Source organism: Neophocaena asiaeorientalis, unplaced genomic scaffold (genome assembly GCF_003031525.2).
Source record: "Neophocaena asiaeorientalis asiaeorientalis breed wild unplaced genomic scaffold, Neophocaena_asiaeorientalis_V1.1 scaffold83, whole genome shotgun sequence".
Lineage (NCBI taxonomy): Eukaryota > Metazoa > Chordata > Mammalia > Artiodactyla > Phocoenidae > Neophocaena > Neophocaena asiaeorientalis.
In genome coordinates, this window is record NW_020172867.1 from 833370 (window position 1) to 859849 (window position 26480).

General features: G+C 36.3%; 1 protein-coding gene across 1 annotated transcript in view; it reads left to right on the top strand.

Moving 5' to 3' along the window:
* The window catches only part of AKAP6 (A-kinase anchoring protein 6), a 569716-nt gene that overhangs the window by 471996 nt on the left and 71240 nt on the right, over window positions 1-26480 (top strand). Inside the window, exons 14-15 of the mRNA XM_024742005.1 lie at window positions 8987-9133; window positions 12192-12416. Coding sequence (XP_024597773.1) covers window positions 8987-9133; window positions 12192-12416 — 372 coding nt within the window. The remainder of the gene's footprint in view (window positions 1-8986; window positions 9134-12191; window positions 12417-26480) is intronic.

Genomic DNA, 26480 nt, shown 5'->3' on the forward strand with positions numbered 1-26480 from the left:
CTATCTCCTTCTTCAGTTTCATCTACTATGCCAGCATGTTGTGTTCTCTTTGGAGTCTAGTATCATCGTCTAAAATAGACACTGCAAAATAGTTGCCTGCAAATTCAGATCTAACTCAGAGACGTAGGTTGACGTGTACAGTGTTAAAATATTTAAATTCAACATATAAAAATTATAAGATTTCACATAAAAATATACATTCTATCTTCTCTTCAGATGTGTACCTGGCCATACAGAAGCCGTATGGAAGCCATATTCCCACACAGGAACAGTTGGCAGAGCTGAGTAGAGAAACTTGTGCTCTCCTATCCTCCATAATCCACACTACTTCCTCTTATTTCCCCTTGACTAGAATCAAATGTTAGTAATCATCACATTTATGCATTTTCTTTTAGTAGAGAAAAATATCAATAGTTCTCTTTTTCTATGACCCTAGCAATAGTTAGAGTATGAAAGATAGAAGATGACTTATCTATACTCAACTCCTGTGCATTAGATGCCAGGTAGTGGGCTGCTGGATCTGGTTAGTTCTAGCTTTTGAGAGCTGATTGTCAAATGTTCAGGAATTTTGCCAGCAGTAGCAACCATTGGTAGCTTGGAATCCACCATGATGGGAATATTTACACCAGGGAAATCACTCCCCCAGGGAGCCAGCTTACTAGTATATCACTACCTGTAGGTGCTTGAGTTTATGATATCTGAGCTAAAATATTTATTCTTCTTTATTCATAAATGAGATTAGTATAATCTGGCAATCTAATCAACATGCCATATACAAATATGTTCACTAATAAAAATACTGAATAAGACTAAACCAAAAAAAGGGCCCTATGGCATGACATATCTATTAAGCAGTGATCTTTACAAATGGCTTTCAACAGGTTCTTAGCAAAATTCATTGTACTTCTGTACTTCTAAATGATTGCATCCTTCTGCTCACTTTATGCTTATGAAAATCTAATAGAAGCATATATACCTGATCCAGGGATCCACATCCTTGCTGTAGGGATTTAAGTCATTAGATTTGGGGTGTATGTTCTTAGCAATTTAATTATGTTTAAAGTCTGGTTAGTAAATAACTGGTATTGCTCCAAAATTGCATCGAGAAGGTAATAGGATTGAATTTCTGCACAAGTTGACACTCAATTAAAATTTCTGTATATCCAATGAGTTAGCCAGTCCTTGGCTGGGGAGCTAGAACAAATGCCTTCCTCCTTAAGCCGATCACTTCAAAACAGCAAAATTTACAATAAAGTCAAATCAAGACTCAGTGCATCAACTAAAATTTGAGTTTGGCTTATCAAATATGGATCAAAAGCAAGGAAGAGACTAGAGAGCCTTCACGATATTTCTTTCTTAAATTCTTCTATTTTTTTATTGACACTGGAGGAAAAATAACACATTAAAACCTCCTTACTGAATTACTGTCCTAAACCAATAGATCCATGGGGCTTGTTCAGCTAAAAGCCACAACAGACTTTGTAATGCAATGATGTAATCTTGGCTTTGTGTCATTTATATTCAACCTAAAAAAACCAATTTTCCTGAATAGACAGGCTGACAACAATATTGTTCGGTGTGGGTTTTTATTTGGATTCTTTCCAAATGGTTCACATGCCTTCACCGTAACACATCATGCCTGCTTACATCTTTTTTTTTTTTTTTTTTTTTCGCCTGAATTCCAAAGTTTTCCCCTTTTACTAGCTCTCAATTTTTCTTTTAAGGTCTCAGTTATGTTTGTAAAACTAACCAGCTCCACCACAAAATTAGGATGTATCTTGCAGAGTGCATTCATTTTACTTTTTGCATATTTTTCCCGAGGTCATGTCAAGGTTAGTTTGAATTCCATCCTACATTAAGACTTCTTTCACAGCTATTTAGCTCGGCAGCCCACTCCCCGCTGGGGTCTGCCCCTTGGGCACGTCAAAGCTTCAGACCTGACAAATCACACACAGATGAAGCTGTACAGTTTTTTAAACAGTTTCATCAGTAACTTTTTTTCCTTTTTCACTATCCTTATTCATGTTGAGATTTTTTTTTCTCTGAATTACCATTTCAGGAATGTCGATTTCTATTTGAGACGGTTTGTTTTTACATCAGACTTTCAAACAAGCAATATCAGTTATTTTACAGTAAATCATACCAATAGCCTTCTATTCACCGAGACTGCAGACCGAAAGACCTACAGACCATTCTTGACTAGTATAACTGTAATTCCATTATTAAAATCTATTTGTAGCAGGAAGCTTAGTGTTGTGAAATGTGGCTGTATCACAGAGTCTACTGGAATCAGAAAAAAATGTCAACCATAAAAATGCATCCAGTTTATAACATATTATGGGTTGAGCCTGGAAATGTTTCTCAAATGGTTAGCAATATGCTCTTATCAGTATTTTAGCAAATTGTGGCTAACGGTGCAACTCCATTTCCTGTTTAATTGATGAACTTAAAATGCTTGGTTGCTAATGAGTGTATTAGCAAACAATGTTCCCTTCACAGGCTTAAATAGATCAGGATTTTTTAAAAGCAGCTTACTGTCCTTATTTTCATATAAAGAAAAATATTGACTGCCACAGAATTGCTAGATCAACTGAAGAAGTGGTGTAATTATTGCTGTGTAGTCATTTTGGCAATGTCAAACAACCAGATTATAGTTTTCTAGTTCTCATGCTAGAAAATAGTTATTTTCTTTTGCAAACCATGGGCTTTTCATTACACTTTTATTCAGGACAGACAACACCTGAAGATCTTAACCGCAGACCAAGTAGAAAACTTAGAAGTAAGAGGGAAAATATATATATTTGAATGATTCTCCTCTACTCGGTCCTGTTTTACACTTAGCTCAGTATGAAAGTACCCATCGAAGGGTCTATAAAAGGTGGCTGGTTGAAACTAATTAAAGACAGGTCTAAATAGAAGAAGAAAAGGAAGGGGGATCAAAGGAATTACATTAGGTGTCAGTACGTTGTTTGTAGATATTTCATTTAGATTTTTGTAATTATATTCAGGGAAAAAGCTAAATTCTAAAAATATCCATTTTGTGCCATAATTTCATATTTACGTTATTTTTGCAATAAGATACATGTCAACAGGCAAACATCTTGAAATCATTTCGGCATTGGCGCATTAACACATTTCGGTGAAAAGAGAGGCTTGTGCTTTTCACGCAGTGCATTTCAGTCTTCAATTAATGTGAAAGCACTACAATGCCTATGCAACTTCTCTTGCCTAGTGGTGTACCATTTATCATTGCAGTTTTACATTGACCTTGACACCCACTTCATTAGAATAAAGATTGTCTACCATTTAGGTTACATTGTTCCTCTGCACAGAGACCCCATGCAAATTTCTGTTCAGATAGAAGAGCTGCGAGGCTGTCAGAGGTCATCTGCATTAAATGATTGCAGCTATTTTCCAACTGCTTCTTTTCATTCTACTCAATTCAGGCTAGGAGGATCAATCAAGTCCTCTGCCTGAAACAGTGGGACTGCTGGGAATATAACTGTTTTTGGTAGTAGTGGATATGCCCTAAACAGTATTAAATATTTAATATAAACTCATTAAAGGCCATGCAGGGACTTCAGAAAGACATCAAATTTATAGAAAAATCTAAGGGGCCAGAGGACCTTTTAAGAAATAAATAGAAGAAGAATAATCAATTTTATAATTTCAGAGTATGATTACAATAGCTCTTAAACTTAATAAATCTTTTCTGTAGGAGACTTTTTCCTCACCCTAGACCTGGGTAGGGAAGGGACAAGACAGGCAGATTTGGTGTTCTTATGCAGTATTTTACTTAAAATTGGCATTGAAAAGTTTTCAGTCATGGTTGTTTTTTATTTTTGTTCTATAACAGTGAATTTTGCTCTGGGTATTTATTAAAAAAGCCTTAGGTATTTGTTATGTAAAAGGAATGATTGGAGAAATAAGTTGCCAGGTTTCCTACTTAAGTTTTCTGAGTGATATAATTGGAATTAAATTATTAATGGGGGATACTTTAAAAAAGATTGTTTTATGATCTTCTATTAGGGAATTTGCAATTCATTTTAATATTTGTAGTTTGATTTATATTAAAGATAATGCAATCTATATCCAATTAACAATACATGGCCAATGTAATGTGATTTCCAGATCATGCAAATGAAATAAGCTAGAAGAGGGGGGAAAACTCAATTCTTAACCTGAGATGTAATTTGCTGTGTGAGTTCTGGCAATTTTAAGTGACATTGCACTTTTTAATTTTTCCAAAGGCTCAGCAGCAGATTTATCCCAATCAAGAAAGCCTGTTATCAATTTACGAGGACAATTATAGGAGTCGTTATAATTTCTCTGTGCAGTTATTCGCCATAAATTGCTAATGGTAAAATACAAGGAGTTTGCAAGAAATAAAGACTTTTGACAAAACAATAAGACAAACTTATTGTTTGTCTTGGGCTTGAACCCTCTTCTTCAATCTTGAACATCTTCCCTAAGTGTTGGTGATATTGGCTCCATGTGAAACATCACATGCATTGTGAGATGCTGGACACTGGTGCTCTGAAAAAGGGGGCAGTGCAAGAACTGCTGCAAAGGGGACACTGGCCTCTAGCAGATTCCTGCACTCAGCATGTACAGCTGAGCTGTGGACCCTGGACTTTCATATAAAAAGACTCTTTGTTCACCACTGAATGGCATTAGGCATGGACTTGCTGAGGGGCCACCATGAAGCCTCGCATGAGGAGGGCAAACACTAGCCGGAAAACACAATACGGGAGTCATAGACGGACACATCCCTGCATTTTTGTGCAAAAATGCATATTTTCACGCATAATTTTACCAGTGGTTTGGCGTTTTGGTGTGTTCCTAGCATAAGCTTTCTTGTTGATAGACTATAATACATTTTATTTCCTCAGTGTATTTTCTCTACCTGTTGTGTGTTTATGGGAAAGGGGATTATGCTGGATATACAGGTGTTTATGGTATTACTTTGCACTGGGAAAGATAATCAAACTGTAATTATAATAACTAGATCATTTTCCTTGCTTTTACTCTTCCTCATATAAAATCACATGAAGCCCAGTTAAAGAACAGTGTAAGATGTAAATACTCAAACCCTGAAGATACAGCATCTGACAGCCCTATTCTAATAATCAAGAAAATTCTTTGGTTTAATTCTTGTGTTTTTCGTAGCCAAAACTTCACTCTCCGCTCAGCAATGTCTGGTCTCTTTTCAGCATAACCAACAGAAGCACCATACAAAAGTCTTACAATGGATGTCTTAATCTCTCTGTGTGCTTTTTAGAGCATTATTTTGAATTCCATCATGCTGCCTTTTTTCTTTCCTCTTCTGAAGTTTTATTACAACAGCAGAATTCCCAGGGAGCTTTGGGGGCAAGGTTCACATAATATAGCCCTGAAGTTTTGCTTAGGTGGAATCCATCCCCCAATCCTGGCCATCTTTTGATGATCTTTGTATTTCAAAAAGATTCACTGGGTAGAGTCTTGTAGCATTAGCTGTATGTAGTTTATTTTTTATTTTTTTACTTACTAGACGGTGAGCATCGACATCCCTTTCATGACGCTTTCTTTCTCTGACCTCACAGTGACAAGGCATCTTGTTCTTTAACATTGAGGGAGGCAGAAAAATGCTTGAGTTGCTCAATGTGTGCCTTCTATACCAGTTTCAAAATGGCTTATTCTTCTGGTTTCCATGGTGACAATTAACACTGTTTCAAGGCATTGTTCCAGTCTCCATTTGGGCAGAATTTTCGGTGTGATTTTTAACAAAAAAAAAAAAAAAGGAAAAAAAAAGGTTTGGGGGGAAAAATCCCTTTAGCATAACTGTCAAAAAAGTTATCTCAATCAAGTCTTCATGCATTTCTAATTTTATTTACTTCAGAAGTCCTGTTTTGGCTGACTTTGTTTTATAATTCAATTTTAGTATTTGTGCTTTTAAAAAGGAAGCACTGAATAAGAATTTTCTAACAACTTCTTTAATTCTTAGCTTTAAAAATGAGCTAGTGTTTGTGGTTATTTTTAATTCGGTTTTTAAAGGTTTCTTTATATATCTCTATATACACACAGGAGTGGCATTTAGAATAGGAGTGACCTGTGTCTTTAATTTAGATCATTCACATATCTATTAGGAGGCTTCATTAGTCAAAATTGAATTGGCCAAGCAAATACACTTAATAATGTAAATACGCCCTTTCAATAGAATATATTTTATTTTTGACTATACAGGCCCACCGCAGGTGCTGTGGGGAAATTAGATACTGGATGCTTATTTACCTTAGCACTCAAGAAAAGCCATCTGACTTTAACTTTGTTAATCTCATTTTTGACTATTGAAGAGTAGTCTATATCATAACATCCCTAGACTACAGGGCACAATGGGGCAACCTCTGCTCGCTTACTGCTGTGGACAGAATGAATATGAAGACTAAATTATTTTCTCACCACAGGCTAAAGTAGCCCTACTTGATAGAATGACCGAGAACTAATAGAGCTGACAGTTGATTGTCCCTCTCTAATGCTTCTGAAAATGTTGGAGAGAGAAAAGCGAAAACATACTAACATCAACAAAAATATAACCCTCTGGCATGATGACATATACAGTTGAGGCCCTAAATTATATCAGATTCAACCTTCAGAGTGCTTCAAACATTAAAATAAATATTTTCATCTTAAATTACATGACATTCTATTACCTCTCACGCACATACCAATGCATCTAACAATTAGCTGTATTCTCTTAGCTTTTATAGTTTGAAGGCATTGTCCATCAATCACATCTTTCATCAGTCTGTTTATACAGTAGGTTACATGGTGACAAAGACAGAGAGCATACTTAAAGACAAGTTTTTAAATGTAATAACCTTTTATAATAGCTCTTGCAGTGACTACCGGTACTAGATTTCATAGAGAAATTATTTTATTATGTCTAAAATTAAATTAATTGTTTTTTATATTTTTATTATTACAAGACTATGATGTTTATGGGACACATCTAAACTGTTGTCTTTCTTGACTGATCTGCTGGGGAGGAGCTGTTCAAAGTTGGGGTAACGAGAGGAGGTGAGCTTGTTACAAGTGGAAGTGGTAACTGGTCGAGGCTGATCCCGGGTGGCACAACTGGAGGACTCCCTCTGTCAATTAATGCACATGGCATAGGCAAAAGATTTGAATAGGATTCTTCTGCTTGCTTGAAATGCTAGTTCCCCCAATATTATGTCAAAGAAGTCTTACCAAATTAATTATGTAAATCTTTGTCAGCCATATCATCTTTAGATGGGACTCTGCTTACATAAAGCAGATTGCCCTGTCCTCCCAATCATTACTCTGATAAATAAAACACTATTTAGGTTTCTAGAATACTTGTTGAGTGTTGAGTCCAGAAAACTCGAGTGGACAGTGTGTTTTATAAGTGTTGTAGTAATGTGGTCTTGGTAATTGCCTGCCATTAGAAAATACAATCAGAATTCCCATGTATCACAGGCCAAATTCTGGAAGAGCTCTAAAGCAACCCTTGATTCTTTTCGTTATGCATATTCATGTAATTTTGGATACTCTGACACCCTGATCAACATTCATTAATACTACGAAATGCTTTAAATCACCTCATTTAAAACATTTTGTTCTGTGATCCACAAATGACTAACATTTGGAGAAGTTTACATAATACAAATGATGTGCATGTTTAGTGTAAATGAAAGATTAAAATATGAAACTAAAAGTATGCAAACATTTGCAGGAAAATGCTGAGGACCTATTAACCGAAACAGGGATTTTACACCTTCTTTTCCTTTAAGCTGCTTCCAATTGTATTTTAGTTTGGGATCTTACACAGTATCATGTTTTCAAGTTGAATAAAATCACCCAAGTGCTTGGGCATGTTTTGAATGTGCTGATTTCCTACTTTGCCCAGACAAAAGCATTTCTTATTAGATCTGGTAAGGTGCTCATCTTAGCTCTGTTAGGACAATGGTGTATTATTACCAAGGACCCCAGTAACCTAACTTTTATGCATTGAAGAAGGAAGTTTAGGGATTGCCAATATACATTTGGAAATGTGCTAAAGTTGTAAAATATGTTTAATACTCTAACCAGAATCCAGTTTTTCTATTCAGAGTTGTTTTTAGGTGCATATTTAAAAAATGCATCCATAGTCAATTATAGTTGTCCTATAATATAGGATTTTCTAACTATGAAGTTATCCAAATAGAGTTATTTGAAGAGAATCACCCTAGTTAACTGTCACATTAAATAGCACTTATTATCACCAGCAAAACATCCTTTAGGAGACACCCACTTGGCAGTTTGTTAGAATACAATGTATATTGCGGGAAGAGAGTTCTGTAATCGTGATGTTTGGGACATTTTACAGCAATCAATAAAGAAGTGTAGATTTGTAACCATTCTCAAAACACTGTTCTTTTGCTTTTTGTTTTCTCCTCTCTATATGTACCTCTTCTCCAAGCCCACACAGAATTTTTAAGTAAAAGAAAAATGAAAAAAAAAAAGTTATCAGAATTTAGGGGACTTATAGAATAAGGAGGAAGTTACACACTTTTTAGGGATCATTTTATTTGTACCACTCTGAGACTAGTCCTTTGGGAGGCAGAGATGAGTGATGGGCAGTACTCTGGAGCCAAATGTTGGCCAAAACTAATTTTGATATTAAATCCCTCTAGACCAGGTATGTTCCTATTTGGAGTATTTTAAGATAAAGATCAAATGTGTGTACAAACTTTAGTTAGGAAAGACATAAATCGTAGTCTACTAAATGGAATACCTTGGATGTTTGTGTATATGTGAGAAATTTGTATATTTTGAACTGTTTTCAGCAATTTTTCTCAACTACTCAAGTTTCTTAGTTTAGCCTCCCCATTAATTTTATTGGAAACACAAACTTTTAACACCCATGAGCCTCACTAACTCTGTGCTCAAAGATTTTCTAAGAACACCTCTTTCCCTAATGGTATCTTTTTTTCTCTTCCCGTTTTAGCGATACAGTGTGGAAATGTCCATCAGGGACCTGAAAAAGACGGAGCTGCTTAGTAAGGTTGAAGCTTTGAAGAAAGGTGGCGTTTTACTACCAAATGATCTCCTTGAAAAAGTGGATTCAATTAATGAAAAATGGGAACTGCTTGGGGTATTTGCATTTTTATTACTGTTTGTAGGTTATGTGTACATTTTTTGTGAAGCACCCTGTCTGATTTCTAATTTGAGGCACAAATATCTCTCTCTTTCAATTCACTACCTACATTTCAAACAAGCTATTCATGCTATTATGGGGGAAAAACACAGCTTTTCGTTTTCTGTTGATTTTTTTTTTTTTTTTTACTCTGAACTTGTCTTCTCTCAGATTTTTAATAATTTTGGTTCTTTAATACGTAAAAAAGTAAGTAAAATTTGCCATGTATTATGGGCATGCACCAAGTCAACTATAATACAGTATATCCTGATATACACTGACTGTCATGCTTGAATGAATGTTAATAGAATTTATTCTGAAGGTACATGTTAGAGACATCCACTGTTTAACTATTTACTGTACCCTTCAGATGAAAAGTGGAGTTGTCACTATAGCTTTCAAGTCACACTAAAGCCACAAAAACAAGGATGCAAACTTGACCCAAATCTGAATTGCAGAATTAAATCAGCCTCTGTTTTGTGCCTCAATTTCCAGCTCACTTTTAACAAAAGCCAAAAAAAAAAAAAAATTTCATGTAATTCATTTCACGCAATGATGGACTGGGTCTCAGCCAAAGACTGAGATGCAAGAATCTGGCAAAAAGGCAATATAGAGATTCTGTTACCCAGAGACCAGGATGGCACTGTGCAGGAGACAGTACTGTCCTTTTGTAGGAAGACAGCTGAGAGAGAGAGGTTAAACTGTATTTTTTCATCAACTTCTCTCCTAAATTGCCTTCACTTCAAATCAAGGGTAAGCTAAATTTGTCAATTACTTAAATGATTAATTATAACAGCTAAGTATGGGTGGTGTCAGTTATGGAGCATGATTTTGCATGCCTTCCCTTTCCTGCCTTTTAATTTTTAAAGAAATAATACTCCAAAAATATTTTGAATAAAAAGCTCTCCATGTACCTTGATGACTTGGAGGAATGCCAGTGTTCAGTTTATGCCATGCTTAATCTAGGTGATTAAAAAACTGCAAGTTTAAATCCTTGCTTTCTCATTTAAATTCACCACACTCTGCAATCGTGCAAAGTAACTTAAAACGTTAAAAGTTTTTACTCTGACCTATTGTTACATTACTTTTCAATAGTAATTAATGGCTTTCATTTTATAATATGGTGATTTAAATCAGAACCTACTAAATTCTACAGAATTCATTGATCTCATTCAGGAGAAATGCGGTTAGTGTCTGACATTTTAAAAGACTGTTTACTAAATAGATGAGAGCAGCAACTTTATATGCTTGATAGATAAAGCAATAGTCTGCTTATGCTGTATTTTCACATATCTATTTCTAATTTGATAAATAATTAACAATAATCTTTTTGGAAAATTGTTTGAAGCATGTCATGTATATAGCTCCCTAAACAAAAATTTTAAATCAAGATAACATTAAAAAAAGAAACAGAATATTTAGCTATCCTTTATGAGCCAGATACCTTAAAAATGGTTGTCATTTTAACAGAAATATCATTCGAATGCAGTACGCAGAGTTTTGTAATGATTTCTGGGGAGAGAAGGGTGCTGGGAAGATTTTAACAAAACCTGTGCTACACTACCACCACCAGGCATACTGCTTTAATTGGCATGATTACATTTTAATTGGCATGAAAAAAATTTAAAGACAAGGATTTTAACTTCTAACAATAGTAAAATAGAGGGATATGGGTTCTAATATTACTTTCATCTAAGGTGAACAGTGTGGAATGGAAATACATTAGAATGAAATGTCAGTGGTGCGTACAGTTTAATCTGTGAAATTTCGTCCCCTGTGCCGCATATTACTCTGTCTCAATTGCATATTAAACAACCCTATCGAGGCAGGCATTGGCATCTGCTGTGCTGACACAAATTGTGAATTAAATGAAATTGATGTCCTCTGTCGTATATTTATGAAGATGGACCATTCTCTGAAGTATTCTGTTTATGGAGAATTTATGATTGCAAACTGTTCCAGAACAAAAAAGTGGCAATAAATTCTTTTCTGTGACCCTACCCTCCAAGGGCATTGATTTCACCTCCTGCTGCTACTTTTGTTACAGCATAAAAACGATAGCTAAATCTGGATTCCACTGAGAGTCTTCAAATTATCAATATTTGCACCATGAAAATACAAGGGTGTTACCACGAAAGGCGATTTTTCTCCTAAAGATACTATTTACGGAACACTACACAGCAGATGAATGTTTGTTGACTTAATTTTATTTGTGTTTTAAAGCCTATTTTTGTAGCTTTAATTCATCATTATAGATTAACTCGTCCTGATTCTCCAGAGTGTTTTCCACCAAAAAAAAAAAAAAAAAGCCTTTCCTGACTGTACCTTCATGCCATAGTGGTTCATCTAAGCAGGCTTCTAGCATAGTGGATTGGGGCTTATATTAACACATATTTTAGAAAGTCTAGCATCCACAAATGCAAAGTGGGAAGAATTGAAGGGTTGAACAATTTCTAGGTCAGGTAAAATCAACAGCACCAAGGAGGCTATCCCTTCTTACTGTCCTGTGTCATAAGGTTTAGGGAATTGTACCCCACAAAACAAAAACAAAAAAAAAAAAAGGAAAAAAGAAGGAATTTAATTCTCCATGCACAGTCTACTCTTGGCCTCTTTAGTATATTGATTAAACGCAAACTTCTATCTCCTGAAAATTTTTTGCAGAGAATTTTTACTGTAAACTCCTGTCATGAGAATTGAAATGAGTTTTTATCAGTGACCATGGTGAACTTTTGGGTCAAAGCTCCTTTCTGTTAGAGGAAATTAGAAGTGAATGACGTCTTCGTAAGCCTCTAGTGGTAGTCAGAACAACATCCATGGCTCGAGAATCGAATCCTAAATGGAACATTGAGCTAATCTGAACTGAATGTCAGTTGTGAGGTGGGAGATGCAGCAGACACCTTCCAGGTGGCTCTTGTCACCAGCCAAACTGTGATACGTATTTGGTACCTACGCTAATCAATGTTTTTGTTTTTTTGCTGTTGGTGTTTTTGTTTTTGTTTTTAATCTGATGCATTAGAAAACCCTAGGAGAGAAGATCCAGGACACAATGGCAGGGCACAGTGGGTCGGGTGCACGTGACCTGCTCTCTCCCGAAAGCGGAAGCCTGGTAAGGCAGCTGGAGGTCAGGATCAAAGAACTGAAAGGGTGGCTAAGAGATACAGAGCTTTTCATCTTCAATTCCTGTCTGAGACAAGAAAAGGAAGGAACAATGAATGCTGAGAAACAACTGCAATACTTTAAGGTAATAAAAAACAATCAAAGTTTATAAAAAGCTTTCTTTATGGTAGGGATAAAATATTTATCAAGTACGTAAAGTATTATACCCATGTATCTATGTATCACTGTGCTCTTAAATGTTTCCTTGAATTTATAGGCACCCTCCACATTTCTTATATGCCAGCGTCTGTGTGTGTATAAAGATGATCATTAAGCGTATCAAATACACATTGTATAGGGGAAATCTCTGCTGCTTGTGTGTTTTGTGCAATGCCTGTTGAAGGAGGGCTTTGATAAATTAAAAGCAGACCAGCAAACACTAAAGATTACTGAGGACTTTGAAAGGCAGACCTAAATGTTCTATAAATAATGTGGCTAAAAATACTTCCATAAATTGATATGATAAAAACACATGATTTAAGATAAGACCATTAATGCTAACAAAAGGAAACATAATTTTTACACATGAAAGAATCAACTATTTATGGAAGGAAGAAATAAAGTAAAAGTGTTTCCTACATTAGAGGCATTTTCCACTCTAGAAAAATGTCAAACTTAGCCACATGGCTGTGTACATGTTCGTTGTATGTCCATGAAGAAGAAGTGTTCCCTTCGTTTGTTCCCATGGTTTACACAATATCTATTCAAAAGCAGTTTAAAGTTGAAATCTTTGTTCTCATTGGCCACACTGGCCTGTACTGCTTGAACCCTCCTGTAACTGCAGTGATTATTCGAACTCTGGCTGGTGTCAGCCTAAGGCTTTGGGGTTGCAAACATGAATTTGCTGGCTTAACAGGTCTGAAAGAGGAGAAAGAGGAAAATCAAGAAGGAAAGAACTTCTTGAGACCAAGCAACTATTTCTTCTCAAAGCCTTCTAGGACCAGGTTTTAGTCATCTCACATTCTGCTCTGCAGTCTTCCAGCAATCTACATATCAGAGAATGTAGTCACATGTAGTTCACCTTCCCTCTGCCAGACAGACAGGCCCCCTTTGCTCACCTGTATAACCCAAGAGGAGGCCCCCTCCAAGGTAAGACCACAGTACTTCTCAGTAAACTGTCTGCATTACACATCTACACATTGTTTTACTTGAACTCCTTGTCTGCCACTGAGTTGAAGTTAAAACCAGAAGTTAAAAAGTCTCTTGCCAAGGCAAATGGGTTTCACTATCTAAAATCTAACATCCAGATGATTTGTTACTTGACCTCCGCTTGTTTCACTCTAACCCCCCATTGCAGGGAGATGGAGTCTTCAGATATTTCCCTCTGTGTTGTTTGAACTTAACAGGTACCATATAAAACATCCCAGTCATCAGTAGGCTAGATGTTGTGTAATTTATTTTCTCTCTATAGTATCTATATTGCAGCTTTAGTGAACTGGTTAATGGCCCCAGTCAGTTGTGTGACCTTGGTCATATTTCTTGTATGATCCCTGGTGCCTCAGTTTCTTCATCTATAAAATGGGATGCTGGTAATATTTATCTTATGCGGTTATGAGTTCATACATGTAAATCATTATTTCTACTTTTTGTAATGGTGCATTCATAAAGGATAGAAATCTCAACATTATAAGCCCAAAGATGTTACATAATAATTGGGTGCTGCCAAATGACACTAGTTTTATGCTTTAGGCTTATACAGTGTCATCAACATTACCTTCAGCTAGGTCCTCGTAACAAATTTAAAAGAGACACAGAGAGAGACAGAGAGAAATCTCTAGGCTTCCAAATCATTGAATAATTCCTAAGAGTTCTAGTCATTTGCTAACAAATACTTTGTAGCCACTAGGGAATATTCACTACCCCTAATTCATTATTTACCATGTGCATCTTAGTGCCTGAAAATAATCATAGAATTTTTCTTTCAAAAGTACCAGAGATTATCACATGCTTTTTGCTCTTTTATTTCTTCAAATCATGTTTATGTTTTCAGTATCACCATTCATTAAACTCACTACATTTATGCCCGACTCTTATTTATTTAGCTATTTTTAAAATAAGATAATAAATAGAGACTTTCCTACTGCAAAGAACAGGCAGGATCTTGATGGTGATGTACACCTCATCATGTGTTTTTCCCAGCCCTATTCCATCCCCTGCCATCCTTACACCTAAGATAATCATGATCCTGAATCCCATGTTCTTTATTTCCTTGCTTTCCTCTAGTAAGAAAGAATATTTTGAATTTTAGTTGTTTTTAAACTTATTAAAAGGTAATCATGCTGTATGTTATCTTTTAGGACTTCTTTTTCATTTAACATTATAATGCCAAGATTCATTCATCTCATTGAATATGGCTGTAATTCACTTACTTTGACATTGTGTAATATTCCTTTGTGAGTATATACATATAAAGCTAACAGCAACTTATGAGGTTGGTATTAGGATCCCGATTTTGCAGATATGGAAACAGGCACATGGAGGTTAAGTTTTCTGTGTCCAAGGCCACATATAATGAGTGGTAGAATTAGGTTTTAAATCCAGAACTGTCTGACTCTAAAGCCCATTCTCTGAACTACTATGCAAAATTGGTATTTATTGGTATTTACTGGATGCCCTTACATGCCAGGTGACTCAATGGGAAGAGCAGGACAGAACTAAATATCATTGTTTCTTTGTGGAAGGTTTATTAGTCACAATCTTCAGCAATTTAGCCAGAATAGCAAATGGCTGTAGCTATTAAAGATCTGGGGAGGTGAAAATATTTGTGTTTTCATTTTACATTTTTGTACAATATCAGTGTAAATTTCTTTGCCATGTGTCACTTTTTATTTTATTATTTTATTTTTTTAACATCTTTATTGGAGTATAATTGCTTTACAGTGGTGTGTTATGTGTCACTTTTTAAATTGAAACTTTTAAAACTTTTTGAGAATATGGAGCCCTGATGATTTTTCTGTATGACCTGAAACTCTAGTCCCTTCTAAAGTTTTGACCTTGAGGAGTTTGATTGGATAAGCTAAGTGGATCTAGCATGACAGCACTTTTTTTTTTTTTTTAAAGAAAGCTTTCTGTGTGTCAGTTGGAGTAAACGTCTTTCCTAGCCAGAATTATGAATATTTCTGAGCTGTTTACTCTTTAGTGCTCAGTATATTAGTTAAGTGTTCTGTATATTACCACATTCATTGGAAGAATGAAACCAAACGTTTGTAACAGAATAATATTTTAATATAATGTTTAAAACCTGTCAAAAATCATAATTGGTAATAGGCATATGCAGAATAAAAACTTTTTACTTACCACAAATCCAGAAAACAGATAACCTCTGCCTTTCTAAGTGATAAAACCACTCAAATAAGAGAGTTATTAAAGAACCTTTATGTGTCAGAAACTCTTTGCCATGTTCTGCCTCTTCTTGTGGGTTCCCAAATGTCTTCTGCTGTCATTGGTCACACAGAACACAGAAGACAGGCTTTATCCACAGGGTTTAGTTTTATGATTCTCCATTCTCTAAAATCTGAGGCTTTTCACAGAATGAATTTCTTTATATGACACCCAGAGTAATGATAGCTAAGCCACAGTGCACTACCCAGGAGAACAGGGAGGGAGGGTGCTGCGTATAAAAGGAAAATCTGTCGCTTTATAGACACAACTGTTTCCTTCTCAGAGTTTGGTCTGGGATGAGAGAAAGGATCAGGATCTTAAGTTTTCAGAAAAAGAGAAAAAGCAATTGTGGAAAATATTCTTTTTCTCTAAGACAGTAATTGATAAATGTGGGATTAGACATGAGGCAAAATTCTACCTAAGAAAGAGTTAAAGCCCAGGATGGGAGAAACACGAAGGTGTGAACCTAAAAGCCCTGGGACAGAAATGCAAAAGTGTCCAAGAGTGAACACACCATGACAACAACACTCAGAGAGCACATCAGAGATTTAATGAGGCCAGCTGGCAAAGGGCCCCTTAGAGCTGTGTACGGGCAGCTTCAATGCCATTGGCTGGAAAGCTTTACTTTTTAATGATGATCCTTCAGAGAGAAAAGAAAATAATTACTTAATCATATGTTCCTTGTATCCCATAACAAAATTCATTATTCTGAAGACTCAAATTGGGGAGAAATTATCGGTTACCAGCTAAAGGAGACTGCGGCACTGGACTGGGCCCAGAACCAGCCTGGGAAGGACAAGTTTAGACCAGCCAAGAGGCTCTGTCATAAGAAGAATGAATGGGATAGATTTGGTAACCTTCACAATGACTAATGTCCCAAATTTGCTTACCAATTTAAATTTGACCAAGCACTGATTGGTTCAAAATGACAGAGTAGAAGGACGTGCACTCACTCCCTCTTGTGAGAGCACTGGAATCACAACAAACTGATGAACAATCATTGACAGGAAGACATTGGAACTCACCAAAAAAATTACCCCACATCCGAAGACAAAGGAGAAGTCTCAATGAGATGGTAGGAGTGGTGCAATCACAATAAAATCAAACCCCATAACCGCTGGGTGGGTGACTCACAAACTGGAGAACAATTATACCACAGAAGTCCACCCACTGGAGTGAAGGTTCTGAGCCCCACGTCAGGCTTCCCAACCTGGGGGCCTGGCAACAGAAGGGGGAATTCCCAAAGAATCAGACTTTGAAGGCTAGTGGGATTTGATTGCAGGACTTCAACAGGACTGGGGGAAACAGAGACTCCACTCTTGGAGGGCACACACAAAGTGTGTGCGCATTGAGACCCAGGGGAAGGAGCAGCAACCCCCCCCCAGGAGACTGAGCCAGGCCTACCTGCTAGTGTTGGAGGGTCTCCTGCAGAGGTGGGGGGTGGCTGTGGCTCACCGTGGGGGCAAGGACACTGGCAATGGGAGTTCTGGGAAGGACTCCTTGGCGTGAGCCCTCCTGGAGTCCACCATTAGCCTCACCAAAGAGCCTGTAGCCTCCAGTGCTGGGTCGCCTCAGACCAAATAACCAACAGGGAGGGAACTCAGTGCCACCCATCAGCAGACAAGCAGATTAAAGTTTTACTGAGCTCTGCCCACCAGAGCAATACCCAGCTCTACCCACCACCAGTCCCTCCCATCCGGAAGTTTGCACAAACTTTTTAGATAGCTTCATCCACCAGAGAGCAGACAGCAAAAGCAAGAAGAACTATGTTCCTGCAGTCTGTATAATGAAAACCACATTCACAGAAAGACAGACAAAATGAAAAGGCAGAGGACTATGTACCAGATGAAGGAACAAGACAAAACCCAAGAAAAACAACTAAATGAAGTGGAGACAGGCAAACTTCCAGAAAAAGAATTCAGAATAATGATAGTGAAGATGATCCAGAACCTCAGAAAAACAATGGAGGCAAAGATTGAGAAGATGCAAGAAATGAAAGTGATGCAAAGGAAGAACCTACAACCAAGATTATTCTACCCAGCCAGCATCTTATTCAGATTCGACGGAGAAATCAAAAGTTTTACAGACAAGCAAAAGCCAAGAGAATTCAGCACCACCAAACCAGCTCTACAGAAAATGCTAAAGGAACTTCTCTAAGTGGGAAACACAAGAGAAGAAAAGGACCTACAAAAACAAACCCAAAACAATTAAGAAAATGGTAATAGGAACATACATATCGACAATTACCTTAAATGTGAATGGACTAAATGCTCCAACCAAAAGACACAGGCTCACTAAATGGATACAAACACAAGATCCATATATATGCTGTCTACAAGAGACCCACTTCAGACCTAGGGACACATACAGACTGAAAGTGAGGGGATGGGAGAAGATAATCCATGCAAATGGAAATCAAAAGAAAGCTGGAGTAGCAATACTCATATCAGATAAAATAGACTTTAAAATAAAAAATGTTACAAGAGACAAGGAAGGACACTACATAATGATCAAGGGCTAAATCCAAGAAGAAGACATAACAATTATAAATATATGCACCCAACATAGGAACACCTCAATACATAAGGCAACTGCTAACAGTTATAAGAGAGGAAATTGACAGTAACACAATAATAGTGAGGGACTTTAACACCTCACTTACACCAATGGACAGATCATCCAGACAGAAAATTAATAAGGAAACACAAGCTTTAAATGACACGATAGACCAGATAGATTTAATTGATATTTATAGGAAATTCCATCCGAAAACAGCAGATTACACTTTCCTCTCATATACACACAGAACATTCTCCAGGATAGATCACATCATGGGTCACAAATCAAGCCTCGGTAAACTTAAGAAAATTGAAATCATATCAAGCAAATTTTCTGACCCCAACGCTATGAAATTGGATATCAATTACAGGGCAAAATACATAAAAAACACAAATGCATGGAAGCTAAACAATACGTTACTAAATAACCAAGCGATCACTGAAGAAATCAAAGAGGAAATCAAAAAATACCTAGAGACCAATAACAATGAATAGATGACGATCCAAAGCCTATGGGATGCAGCAAAAGCAGTTCTAAGAGGGAAGTTTATAGCAATACAATCCTACCTCAAGAAACAAGAAAAATCTCAAATAAACAATCTAACCTTACACCTAAAGGAACTAGAGAAAGAAGAACAAACAAAACCCAAAGTTAGTAGAAGGAAAGAAATCATAAAGACCAGAGCAGAAATAAATGAAATAGAAACAAAGAAAACAATAGCAAAGATCAATAAAAGTAAAAGTTGGTTCTTTGAGAAGATAAACAAAATTGATAAACCTTTAGCCCGACTCATCAAGAAAAAGAGGGAGAGGACTCAAATCAATAGTATTAGAAATGAAAAAGAAGTAACAACAGACACTGCAGAAATACAAAGCATCATAAGAGACTACTACAAGCAACTCCATGCCAATAAAATGGACAACCTGGAAGAAATGGACAAATTCTTAGAAAGGTATAACGTTCCAAGACTGAACCAAGAAGAAATAGAAAATATGAACAGACCATTCACAAGTAATGAAATGGAAACTGTGATTTAAAATGTTCCAACAAACAAAAGTCCAGGACCAGCTGGCTTCACAGGTGAATTCTATCAAACATTTAGAGAGGAGCTAACACCGATCCTTCTCAAACTCTTCCAAAAATTGCAGAGGAAGGAACACTCCCAGACTCATTCTATGAGGCCACCATCACCCTGATACCAAAACCAGACAAGATACTACAAAAAAAGAAAATTACAGACCAATATCACTGATGAATATAAATGCAAAAATCCTCAACAAAATACTAGCAAACAGAATCCAACAACACATTAAAAGGATCATACGTCATGATCAAGTGGGATTTATCCCAGGGATGCAAGGATTCTTCAATATACACAAATCAATCAATGTGATACACCATATTAACAAATTGAAGAATAAAAACCATGTGATCATTTCAGTAGATGCAGAAAAAGCTTTTGGCAAAATTCAACAGCGATTTATGAGAAAAACTCTCCAGAAAGTGGGCATAGAGGGAACCTACCTCAACATAATAAAGGCCATATACGACACACCCACAGCCAACATCATTCTCAATGGTGAAAAACTGAAAAAATTTCCTTTATGAACAAGACAAGGGTGTCCACTCTTGCCATGATTATTCAACATAGTTTTGGAAGTCCTAGCCATGGCAATCAGAGAAGAAAAAGAAATAAAAGGAATACAAACTGGAAAAGAAGAAGTGAAACTGTCACAGTTTGCAGATGACATGATACTAGACATAGAGAATGCTAAAGATGCCACCAGAAAACTACTAGAGCTAATCAATGAATTAGGTGAACTAGCAGGAAACAAAATTAATGCACAGAAATCTCTTGCATTCCTATACACTAACAATGAAAGATCAGAAAGAGAAATTAAGGAAACAATCCCATGCATCATTACAACAAAAAGAATAAAATACCTAGGTATAAACCTCCCTAAGGAGGTAAAGGACCTGTACCCAGAAGACGATGAGACACTGATAAAAGAAATCAGAGATGACAGAAACAGATGGAGAGATATACCATGTTCTTGCATTGAAAGAATCAATATTGTGAAATTGAATATATAACCCAAAGCAATTTACAGATTCATTGCAATCCCTATCAAATTACCAATGGCATTTTTTTACAGAACTGGGACAAAAAATCTTAAAATTTGTATGGAGACACGAAAGACCCTGAATAGCGAAAGCAATCTTGAGGGAAAAACACAGAGATGGAGGAATCAGACTTCCTGACTTCAGACTGTACTACAAAGCTACAGTAATCAAGACAATATGGTACTGACACAAAAACAGAAATATAGATTAGTGGAACAGGATAGAGAGCCCAGAGATAAACCCACACACCTATGGTCAACTAATCTATGACAAAGGAGGCAAGGATATACAATGGAGAAAAGACAGTCTCTTCAATAAGTGGTGCTGGCAAAACTGGACAGCTACATGTAAAAGAATGAAATTAGAACACTTCCTAACAACATACACAAAAATAAACTCAAAATGGATTAAAGACCTACATGTAAACCGAACACTATACAACTCTTAGAGGAAAACATAGGAAGAACAAACACTCTTTGACATAAATCACAGCAAGATCTTTTTTGACCCACCTCCTAGAGTAATGGAAATAAAAACAAAAATAAACAAATGGGACCTAATGAAACTAAAAGCTTTTGCACAGCAAAGGAAACCATAAACAAGATGAAAAGACAACACTCAGAATGGGAGAAAATATTTGCAAATGAATTCAATGGACAAAGGATTCATCTCCAAAATATATAAACAGCACTTGCAGCTCAATATTTAAAAAATAAACAATCCAATCAAAAATTGGGCAGAAGACCTAAATAGACATTTATCCAAAGACATACAGATGGCGAAGAGGCACATGAAAAGCTTCTCGACATCACTAATTAGTAGAAAAATGCAAATCAAAACTCCAATGGGGTATCACCTCACACCGGTCAGAATGGGCATAATCAGAAAATCTACAAACAACAAATACCGGAGAGGATGTGGAGAAAAGGGAACCCTCCTGTACTGTTGGTGGGAATGTAAATTCATACAGCCACTATGGAGAACAGTATGGAGGTTCCTTCAAAAACTAAACATAGAATTACCACATGACCCAGCAATCCCACTACTGGGCATATACCCAGAGAAAACCATAATTCAAAAGGACACATGCACCCCAATGTTCATTGCAGCACTATTTACAATAGCCAGGTCATGGAAACAACCTAAATGCCCATCAACAGATGAATGGATAAAGAAGATGTCGTATATATATATACAATGGCATATTACTCAGCCATAAAAAGGAATGATATTGGGTCATTTGTAGACACATGGATGGACCAAGAGATGGTTATACAGAGTGAAGTAAATCAGAAAAAGAAAAACGAATATCATATATTAATGCATATATGTGAAATCTAGAAAAATGGTACAGATGAACCAGTTAGCAAGGCAGAAATAGAGCCACAGATGTGGCTATGGACAAACTATGGACACCAAGGGGGGAAAGCGGGGGGTGGGGCATGGGGATGAATTGGGAGATTGGGGTTGACATATATGCATTAATATGTATAATATAGATAACTAGTAAGAACCTGCTATATTTAAAAAAATTAAATTAAAAAAAAGGAATTTGACCAAGCACTTTTATGCATGTTATTATATTTAAACCTTACCCTAATTATATAAGTTGAAAATTGTGGTCACCTTCTTATGTGTGTTTTTATTTATTTTCATGAATGAAGAACTTGAGATATGGAAAGTTAATGTGACTTGTTTGAATTCGCACAGCAACCAGCAGCAGAGACAAAGCAAAAGCCATGGTCTTCGGGTTCAAATTTTAGTATTCTCCCATTCTGTCATTTGCTGACCCTTCGGTAAACATTGAAACCTTGTTTTACTCTAAACCAAGGGTTGGCAAACATTTTCTATAAAAAGCAGGTAATATAATCTCTGTCGCAGTTATTCAGCTCTGCTGTTATAGTGTAAAAGCAGCCATAGAGAATATGTAAATGAATATTGTGTGTTTAATAAAACTTATTTACAAAACTATTTACAAGAGCCGGCAGTGGCTAGCAGACCTTAGTTTTCTGACCCTGCTCTAGATTACAAAAATTATCATAAACATGGGAATGGGTACCATCTGCATCTCCTTTAAGGAAAGGAGGCCACGCAATAATTGCATTAGGAGGAAGAAAACATTCTTTTAATAATTGTAATAGTGACAACCAGTACTTATTGAGTGCTCATTAGATGTGAGTCACAGTTTCTAAGTTTCTCCATTCACTTATTTAATCCTCATCACCATCTTGAGGCAGCTGGTTTATTATCCCCTACTTATGGATGAGAAAACTGAGGCAGGGAAAATTGAAGTTAATGAAGTTCATACAGTTAATAAGTGATAGAGCCAATAGTCAGGTCTAGAAAGTCTTCCAGAATCTGCCGCTACTTTGTAGACTCAGTAGTCCTTGGGTCAAAGATCTATTTTCTGGAAAGAGAAAAAGATGTTAACTCATAACTTACTCTATTGCTCCTCATCCCTTTTCTGATTCCTTGGATAGCCATCTAGAGGATGTTAGGTTGTAACCTCCTCAGCAGCTTCCCAGATATAACCTGAAACCAACTGCCACAAACAGAGGGCAGGAAGAGACTGAAGAAAGAGGCAGACCACTCCAGATTGGTAGGTGGCAGGTTTAATAGGAAAGGGAACTTAGGAGGCTTGTCATGGGCAGCCACAAGACAAGAAATTTCCCCACCTCCAGAATCTTAAATGTTTATATAGAGGCCTGAACTGGGTTCAGTCATGTACACAGTCCAGATAGTCTCACCACCACACTGTTACTTCAAGGCTGTATCCTTGGGGCAGCTTCTGAGGGCAGGGAAGGCAAGCAGAACACACATTCCGAGGACAGGGGAGGAGAAGAGGAGTCCAGTTGCCCGGGTTCAGCTTGAAGGTCAAACGATAGTCACGTCTTCTTGATGACCACCACCCCGCCTCAATAGAGGAAGTCAGCAAGTCAATGTTTTAAACCTTGGACATTAAAAATTTTAGAGTAGGGTCTTTAACAGGATTTCAAGTTAACTATGAGGTATGCAGCATTACTAAGTAATTACTCTGAAAGGGAATATCGCTGATGTACTTTTGCAAAATAGATAAATAAAAGAGCTAAACACAGTTCACATGCTTTAAGAAGTATTTTCCCAAATCTCGCTGTGTAATTTCCAGAAATAAAAATAGAACCAATCTAGCCAAGACATTTAGAGGGAATTTCCCATGTCCACTATAATCAATCTCAAATGGCACCATAAATAATCACATGTCCTATGTCCTTCAAAACCTGCATTTTTAAGGAGATAAGGTTGAAAGACAGAAGAGAATATGTTGTAAGTTTTGAGATTTGAGAGAGGAGGCCATGGTTCCTACAGGTCCAGGATCATCTCTGCTGCTGTGTCCTGGAGCCATACAAACTTGGTAATGATGCTGTTGGCAAAGCTGCAAACAAAGAATTACAGTAATTCAATCTGGCTGTAACAAAAGCGTATAAAATGCTTTCAAAATCAACAGATAACAGACAGGATTTAATCCTTTCTATGTGTCTTAAATACATTTTTTTAAAAAGCTATTATATTAACCATGTATGTTCATCAAAAAGTAAGTACTGAAATCAGCTTTTATTAGATATTTTCCCCACTGTATATAAAAAAATCCATTGCCTAACACTGCTTTGGAAGTAATTTTGAGTAATTGGATACAATATAGAGCTGCCTTGTAAAGAAAAAAACATTGGCTAGGTTAAGGTTGAAATTCAAAGATAGATTTAAATAAATGTTATTCACACTACCATCTGGGGGTAGTGGGAAGACCCACAGGAAATTTTTATAGGCAATCCCATTGTAAGCCTTCTAAAGTAAAAGAAAATGGAGTAACAAAGGCCTAATTCTTTCTGAGTACACCTTTTTCTAGAAGATGCTGAATGATTCCTGAAGTGGGGCAATCTGCCCCTGAATTGAGGATTCATAGAGGTAGCCATAGACTCATGTCATATGTGTCGTTTGTATTACTGCTCTCAGGTAAACCAGATTCATGGAAGTTAAAGGCTGCACTGTTAATCTAGAAAGATGACAGAGAGATGTCACCCATCCTTACTTCACTGCTGCCTCAAAAACCAGACAGAACTGCATTTAGGCTCTGAAACCACAGTGATGAATATTTCTATTCTTACTTGATTTCTTAACATTATTTAAATGTTATTTTAATTGATAATAAACTCAAATTATGAAGAAACTGGGAGTACAGAATTTCAAAGATGTCTCCATGCTCTTCATGTAGATAAGATTGAAGCAGTGAATCTGATCTACCATAATGTAGAAGCTTAAGCCTGTGGGTTCAAGACGCATGAGTTTATCCTGTCTCTACCTATTTCTAATCCGTGATTTTTCTTAAAGCCCCAGGTTTCTCATCATAATAATAGACATAGTAATAACACTTACCTCATAGAATGGCTATGAGTATTAAATGAGATAATATATACGAAAACTCCTTAAAATGGAGCCTACCTAGTGAGAACTCAGCATTATAATGCTATCAGCATTATAATTACTATAGCATAAGCTTGTCCTTTTTAAAAAGCATTTATTTGTAATACAGTAGGGCAAATGGATAAAGTAAATGGTAAATAGTAATCAGGGAAAATTCCATGGGTTTCAATTACTTCAGGATTAGTTGTAGGATCTTTAAGAACTGAATTATCTGTTAGTTGGATCATTGGCCTATTACTGCCTAGGTCAGACCACAAGAGAATTGTTTTCCTCTCAAGACTAGAAAAAAAGGAGATAGTCAGTAGACCTCCTAAGTTTGCCCTTTGACCTGTGGACTGGACAGCTTTTCTGGGGTGCAGAAAACTAGGTCCCAGATTATCAAAGGTGGGTCTCCACATTAGGCTGCTTTACAGCTTTTGAGCAAGGTGGTAACACTTGGAGGACATTTTCTTCCCTACTTTCTGTCTCCCTGACCCTCTTTTGTAAACACCCCTTTATAGCTTCATCATATTTCTCACAGATTATTGCTCTATACAGATACACGTATACCACACACACACACACACACACACACGCACACACACACAAAATTAGACCTTAAATTAAGGAAACAAACCTTTTTTTTCAGTGTTCATATTGAATTGTCAGTTATTTTTCTGTAATTTTACCACATCATTCTTTTATATTTAACCAATTAATGGTATTTATTGAATATCTCTCACTAGGTTCTGTTAGTTGGCAACATTATGATCTAGGATTTTCAGCTGTGTAATCTCAGCAAATAATTTCTCTTCTCTTTGCCTGATACTTTTTATTTGTAAATTTAGACTCTTGGATTGAAAGAATTCAACTCTAGCATTCTGTGATTCTGTACTAGCCATCTTTTTCTATCAGTAAATTTATTCAATTGTAGATGCCGTTTAATTCCTCTAAACAATACTTTTGGTTTGGCACAAAATTTCTGGTATATAATCAACTTTATATGCCAGGATTCATGTTTACTTCATTGAAAATGATGCTTCAGAAGGACAAAGGCATCTTTTGAACCAAAGTTGCAATGTTGTTGCCTTTGGCACCATGATAGCTTTCGCTTCATACCCATTTCCTTTCTAACATTATAGTGTCTTTATAATTTGAATAGAGATGTTGTATAAAATGTAAATGAAAAGGTCTTCCTAGTTAGGAATTTCAGTCAGGATGGTGGCACAGGTAACATGTTTTGTTTCATCAGGACTTGGTTGATTTAAAAGTAGAAAGAAATAATGCCTGTTAATTATTGGTGCAGCTAATTATTATTATTTTATAAATATAATCACATTCTTTCTCATACTTTCAATAGTTTCTTTTGACATTTGCATTTATTTTATAAGAATATGAAAAATAATTCAGTTAATTCTTTATACATTTTTTATTCCTCAACATAATTTTTTATACCATGGTTTTCCATTTTAAAAAATTATTCTTAGTACTGACTATTGGATTGTCTTCTAATAATTTTTATAGAAAAAGTACTTTCCTGGTATATTCTCCAAACCATTGCATGTCTGAAAATGTATTTTTCTTGACCTCACATATAAACAATAGCTTGCTGAACAGAAAACTTTGTTATGGGGAGTATAACCTTTTG